Source organism: Garra rufa, chromosome 18, assembly GCF_049309525.1.
Source record: "Garra rufa chromosome 18, GarRuf1.0, whole genome shotgun sequence".
Classification (NCBI taxonomy): Eukaryota; Metazoa; Chordata; class Actinopteri; order Cypriniformes; family Cyprinidae; genus Garra; species Garra rufa.
This window is the reverse complement of record NC_133378.1, coordinates 43,131,031-43,137,579: the sequence shown is the minus strand read 5'-3', so window position 1 is coordinate 43,137,579 and position 6,549 is coordinate 43,131,031. Positions and strand designations below refer to the sequence as shown.

Below are 6,549 nucleotides of genomic sequence, written 5' to 3'. Positions count from 1 at the left end.
TTAGCAAGATTTTAAAATCTATACGATGTTTTATAGGGAGCCAATGCAGTGCTGACAGAACCGGGCTAATATGGTCATACTTTCTAGTTCTAGTAAGAACTCTAGCTGCTGCATTTTGGACCAGCTGGAGTTTGTTTATTAAGTGTGCAGAACAACCAGCCAATAAAGCATTACAATAGTCTACCCTTGAGGTCATGAACGCATGAATTAATGTTTCAGCATTTGACATTGATAGCATAGGTCGTAATTTCGAGATATTTTTAAGATGGAAAAATGCGGTTTTGCAAATGCTAGAAATGTGGCTTTCAAAGGAGAGATTGCTATCGAATAGGACGCCTAGGTTCCTAACTGATGACGGCGAATTTACAGAGCAGCCATCTAGTATTAGACTGTGTTTTAGGTTATTACTTGTAGAGTTTTTAGGTCCAATAATTAACACCTCTGTTTTTTCAGGATTTAACAGTAAGAAGTTATTCGCCATCCAGTTTTTAATATCAGCTATGCATTCTGTTAGTTTTTCGAATTGATATGTTTTGTCGGGCTGCGAAGAAATATAGAGCTGAGTATCATCAGCGTAACAATGAAAGCTAACACCATGTTTCCTGATGATATCTCCCAAGGGTAACATGTAAAGTGTAAAAAGTAATGGCCCTAGTACTGAGCCTTGAGGTACTCCATACTGCACTTGCGATTTAAATGATACCTCTTCATTTATTGCCACAAACTGATGACGGTCTGATAAGTACGATTCGAACCAAGCCAGTGCACTACCATTAATGCCTACATAATTTTCAAGTCTATTTAAAAGAATGTTGTGGTCAATAGTATCAAACGCAGCACTAAGATCCAGTAGCACTAATAGGGAGATGCAACCACGATCGGTTGACAAGAGCAGGTCGTTTGTAACTCTAATAAGAGCAGTCTCAGTGCTATGATATGGCCTAAAACCTGACTGGAAATCCTCACAGATACCATTTTTCTCTAAGAAGGAGCATAATTGTGAGGATACTACCTTTTCTAGTATCTTTGACAGAAAAGGGAGATTCGAAATTGGTCTGTAGTTAATTAATTCAGTGGGGTCAAGTTGTGTTTTTTTAATGAGTGGCTTAATAACAGCCAGTTTGAAGGTTTTGGGGACATATCCTAATGATAGTGATGAATTAATAATATTCAGAAGAGGATCTATGACTTCTGGAAGTACCTTCTTTAGTAGCTTAGATGGAATAGGGTCTAACATGCATGTTGTAGGTTTAGATGATTTAACAATTTTATACAATTCTTCCTCTCCTATAATAGAGAATGAGTGGAATTGTTCCTCAGGAGATCTACAACGCATTATCTGATGCGATACTGTAGCGGGCGGCTGTATGGTTACAATTTTATCTCTAATAGTGTCTATCTTGGAGGTAAAGTACTTCATAAAGTCATTACTGCTGTGTTGTTGGGAAATGTCTGCACCTGTTTCTGCTATATTTTTCGTTAATTTAACCACAGTATTGAACAAATACCTAGGGTTGTGTTTGTTTTCTTCTAAGAGAGACGAAAAGTAATCCGATCTGGCAGTTTTTAATGCTTTTCTATAAGTTACATTCACACCAAGCATTACGAAAAACCTCTAGTTTTGTTTTCCTCCAGCTGCGTTCCATTTTTCGTGCTTTTCTCTTTAGGGCGCGAGTGTGATCGTTATACCACGGTGTTACACTGTTTTTCTTAATCTTTTTTAAGCGCACTGGAGCAACTGTATCTAAAGTGCTAGAAAAGAGAGACTCCATAGTTTCTATTACATCATCAAGTTTTTCTGAGCTATTGGATATGCTGAGGAATTCAGATAATTCAGGAAGATTACTTACAAAGCAGTCTTTTGTAGTAGAAGTGATGGTTCTACCGTACTTGTAGCAAGGAGTTGAATTTACAGTTTTAGCTATCTGGAGTATACAAGAGACTAGATAATGATCTGAGATATCATCACTTTGCTGCAGAATTTCAACACCATTAACATCAATTCCATGTGACAGTATTAAATCTAGAATATGATTTCGGCAATGAGTAGGACCTGACACGTGTTGTCTAACCCCAATAGAGTTCAAAATATCTATAAATGCTCTTCCTAATGCATCTTTTCCATTATCAACATGGATGTTAAAATCACCCACTATTAAGACTTCATCTGCGGCCAACACCAACTCGGATAGAAAATCAGCAAATTCTTTAATAAAGTCTGTATGGTGCCCTAGTGGCCTGTAAACAGTAGCTAGTACAAACGTCACGGCGAATTTATCATTAGCACTTGTTTCTCTGGATAATGCTATATGAAGCACCATTACTTCAAACAAGTTATATTTGAAGCCCTTTCTCTATAAATAGTAGAAACACCGCCCCCTTTACCTTTTAGACGCGGTTCATGTTTATAACAGTAATCTTGGGGGGTGGACTCGTTTAAAATAATGTAATCGTCTGGTTTTAGCCAGGTTTCTGTCAAACAGAGCACATCTAGCTTATGATCAGTGATCATATCATTTACAAAAAGTGCTTTCGTAGAAAGGGACCTGATATTCAATAAGCCAAGCTTTATCAATTGTTTCTCTGTATTATATATTTTTGATTTGTTGAACAATTAAATTGTTAGTCTTGATTTGATTCAGGCATTTTTTGTATTTTCTTGCTCGGGGAACAGACACAGTCTCTATAGTGTGATATCTAGGCGAAAGGGTCTCTATGTGCTGAGAATTAACTGAAACATTATTGAAAGAACCATTTTTGGAGAAGTCATGCCAAAGTGAACATTATAACCTTAAAGTTACTTGTACTAGTCTTAGTACACAAGAGACACTGGAGTTGAACAAAGACAGAAATACTCAAAACAGGATTTTATTGTTACACAACATCATGGCTGGAGTTCGCATGTAAATATACAGGGCCTGAAACATATTCAGAAGCAGCATCTTGGCTGAAGTTGCCATTTACGAAACCTGACTCCGTAGCGTCCCAACTGAAGGTGGCATTCACAAAACCTGACTCCGTAGCGTCCCAACTGAAGGTGGCATTCACAAAACCAGTCTCCTCAGAAACATCCTGGCTAAAGGCAACAGTGTTGGCAAAACCAGACTCCTTGGGAGCAACCAGGCTGAAGTTGCCGGGGTTTGCAGAACCAGACTCGGGGGCATCTAGGCTGAAGTTGCCAGTGTTTGCTGAACCAGACTCGGGGGCATCTAGGCTGAAGTTGCCGGTGTTTGCAGAACCAGACTCAGGGGCATCTAGGCTGAAGTTGCCAGTGTTTGCTGAACCAGACTCGGGGGAATCTAGGCTGAAGTTGCTGCTGTTTGCAGATACAGACTCCTCAGGGGCATCTAGGCTGAAGTTGCTGCTGTTTGCAGAACCAGACTCCTCAGGGGCATCTAGGCTGAAGTTGCCAGTGTTTGCAGAACCAGACTCCTCAGGGGAATCTAGGCTGAAGTTGCCGGTGTTTGCTGAACCAGACTCAGGGGCATCTAGGCTGAAGTTGCCAGTGTTTGCTGAACCAGACTCGGGGGAATCTAGGCTGAAGTTGCTGCTGTTTGCAGAACCAGACTCCTCAGGGGCATCTAGGCTGAAGTTGCCAGTGTTTGCTGAACCAGACTCGGGGGAATCTAGGCCGAAGTTGCTGCTGTTTGCAGAACCAGACTCCTCAGGGGCATCTAGGCTGAAGTTGCCAGTGTTTGCTGAACCAGACTCCTCAGGGGCATCTAGGCTGAAGTTGCCAGTGTTTGCAGAACCAGACTCGGGGGCATCTAGGCTGAAGTTGCCACTGTTTGCAGAACCAGACTCCTCAGGGGCATCTAGGCTGAAGTTGCCACTGTTTGCAGAACCAGACTCCTCAGGGGCATCTAGGCTGAAGTTGCCAGTGTTTGCTGAACCAGACTCGGGGGCATCTAGGCTGAAGTTGCCAGTGTTTGCTGAACCAGACTCCTCAGGGGAATCTAGGCTGAAGTTGCCGGTGTTTGCTGAACCAGACTCGGGGGCATCTAGGCTGAAGTTGCCAGTGTTTGCTGAACCAGACTCCTCAGGGGCATCTAGGCTGAAGTTGCCAGTGTTTGCAGAACCAGACTCGGGGGCATCTAGGCTGAAGTTGCCACTGTTTGCAGAACCAGACTCCTCAGGGGCATCTAGGCTGAAGTTGCCACTGTTTGCAGAACCAGACTCCTCAGGGGCATCTAGGCTGAAGTTGCCAGTGTTTGCTGAACCAGACTCGGGGGCATCTAGGCTGAAGTTGCCAGTGTTTGCTGAACCAGACTCCTCAGGGGAATCTAGGCTGAAGTTGCCAGTGTTTGCTGAACCAGACTCGGGGGCATCTAGGCTGAAGTTGCCAGTGTTTGCAGAACCAGACTCCTCAGGGGAATCTAGGCTGAAGTTGCCGGTGTTTGCTGAACCAGACTCGGGGGCATCTAGGCTGAAGTTGCCGGTGTTTGCAGAACCAGACTCCTCAGGGGCATCTAGGCTGAAGTTGCCAGTGTTTGCTGAACCAGACTCCTCAGGGGCATCTAGGCTGAAGTTGCCAGTGTTTGCTGAACCAGACTCGGGGGCATCTAGGCTGAAGTTGCCAGTGTTTGCTGAACCAGACTCGGGGGCATCTAGGCTGAAGTTGCCGCTGTTTGCTGAACCAGACTCAGGAGCATCTAGGCTGAAGTTGCCACTGTTTGCAGAACCAGACTCCTCAGGGGCATCTAGGCTGAAGTTGCCAGTGTTTGCAGAACCAGACTCCTCAGGGGCATCTAGGCTGAAGTTGCCAGTGTTTGCAGAACCAGACTCCTCAGGGGCATCTAGGCTGAAGTTGCTGCTGTTTGCTGAACCAGACTCGGGGGCATCTAGGCTGAAGTTGCTGCTGTTTGCTGAATCAGACTCGGGGGCATCTAGGCTGAAGTTGCCGCTGTTTGCAGAACCAGACTCCTCAGGGGCATCTAGGCTGAAGTTGCCAGTGTTTGCAGAACCAGACTCCTCAGGGGCATCTAGGCTGAAGTTGCCAGTGTTTGCTGAACCAGACTCCTCAGGGGCATCTAGGCTGAAGTTGCCGCTGTTTGCTGAACCAGACTCAGGAGCATCTAAGCTGAAGTTGCCAGTGTTTGCAGAACCAGACTCCTCAGGGGCATCTAGGCTGAAGTTGCCAGTGTTTGCTGAACCAGACTCCTCAGGGGCATCTAGGCTGAAGTTGCCGCTGTTTGCTGAACCAGACTCAGGGGCATCTAGGCTGAAGTTGCCGCTGTTTGCTGAACCAGACTCAGGGGCATCTAGGCTGAAGTTGCCAGTGTTTGCTGAACCAGACTCCTCAGGGGCATCTAGGCTGAAGTTGCTACTGTTTGCTGAACCAGACTCAGGGGCATCTAGGCTGAAGTTGCCAGTGTTTGCTGAACCAGACTCCTCAGGGGCATCTAAGCTGAAGTTGCCAGTGTTTGCTGAACCAGACTCAGGGGAATCTAGGCTGAAGTTGCCAGTGTTTGCTGAACCAGACTCAGGGGAATCTAGGCTGAAGTTTCCTGTGTTTGCAGAACCAGACTCAGGGGCATCTAGGCTGAAGTTGCCAGTTGGGGAACCAAATACTGAAAGAACACATGCATATTAAAAAAAATGATATAGTTAAATAAATCAAACCAACAAAATTAAACTCACCTTGCCATGCTAACTGGTGACAAAACATCACCAAAACAGCAACTTTAATTAAGCCCATTTTTTACCAAAAACTTAGCCACAAAGAAAACCAACCTAACTAAAGCATGGCAATATTGTGGCCAAACCAGGACTTTTAAAGCCAAACAAAGCTGTTTGTTCCACCTGGATGACTTGTAATTGCAAATGAGCAAATCTGCTAATTAATGAGATCAATAACTAATTAATCACTCAGTATACAAACTGATATTGTTATCCTATAGAGCAGGGGTGGGGAACCTTGATCCTCGAAGTGCAGTGTCCCTGCAGAGTTTAGCTAAACCCTAATCAAACACACCTGAATAAGATAATCAAGGTCTTCAGGATACAGTTTTTTTTAGGGTTGGAGCTAAATTCTGCAGGCCATAGGCCCTTGAGTATCAAGATTCCCCAACCCTGCTGTAGAGCTAACATTTCAACATTTATGTCTTATGAATTATTGATTTTCACTTATTGAAAACCTAAAGCACACACAAGCTGATCACACATAAACTGGAGAAGAATGCACTAAATGAAGAGAAACAAAGCAGTCTCATAGAAAAATGTTTAGTGTTAGTCTGTTTTTCACACAACAAAAAACAAACCTAAATACTTAACCCAAATAGTTGATACTAGTCTACTTAATAATAAAACTCCACAGCTTCAGAATAGTTGGGCAAAACCCACCCTTTAGAAGACAGAACACACAGGTTATTCACCCAGGCAAAAAAAAAAAAACAGCTTTATTTGGTCACACAGAATCTTGGTGTATGTTTCCCAACCCTATTTCTGGAGATATCCTAAGTGAAGTCTCCTTTATTTGACCCAACCACTAAAGATTTTGGCTTCTCTACTAATGATTTGAGGAGTTGTGTTTGATTAGAAGAGTTTCAA

At 43.6% G+C, this 6,549-nt stretch overlaps 1 protein-coding gene across 1 annotated transcript; it reads right to left on the bottom strand.

Moving 5' to 3' along the window:
- Positions 1-2,812: 2,812 nt before the first annotated feature.
- LOC141290713 (uncharacterized) lies at positions 2,813-5,698 on the bottom strand. Its single transcript, XM_073822805.1, has 3 exons — positions 5,641-5,698; positions 4,917-5,507; positions 2,813-2,829 (listed from the first exon to the last, which is right to left on the bottom strand). Exons 1-3 carry the CDS (start codon positions 5,696-5,698, stop codon positions 2,813-2,815), a joined length of 666 nt encoding a protein of 221 aa, XP_073678906.1.
- Positions 5,699-6,549: the final 851 nt, after the last annotated feature.

Bases quoted from the DNA above. Each gene is read 5' to 3' on its own strand.
- LOC141290713 (XM_073822805.1), bottom strand. From the start codon at position 5,698: ATGGGCTTAATTAAAGTTGCTGTTTTGGTGATGTTTTGTCACCAGTTA. The intron at 5,508-5,640 runs GTGAGTTTAATT...CTGCAAACACAG, and splicing joins TCACCAGTTAGCATGGCAAG to GAAACTTCAGCCTAGATTCC.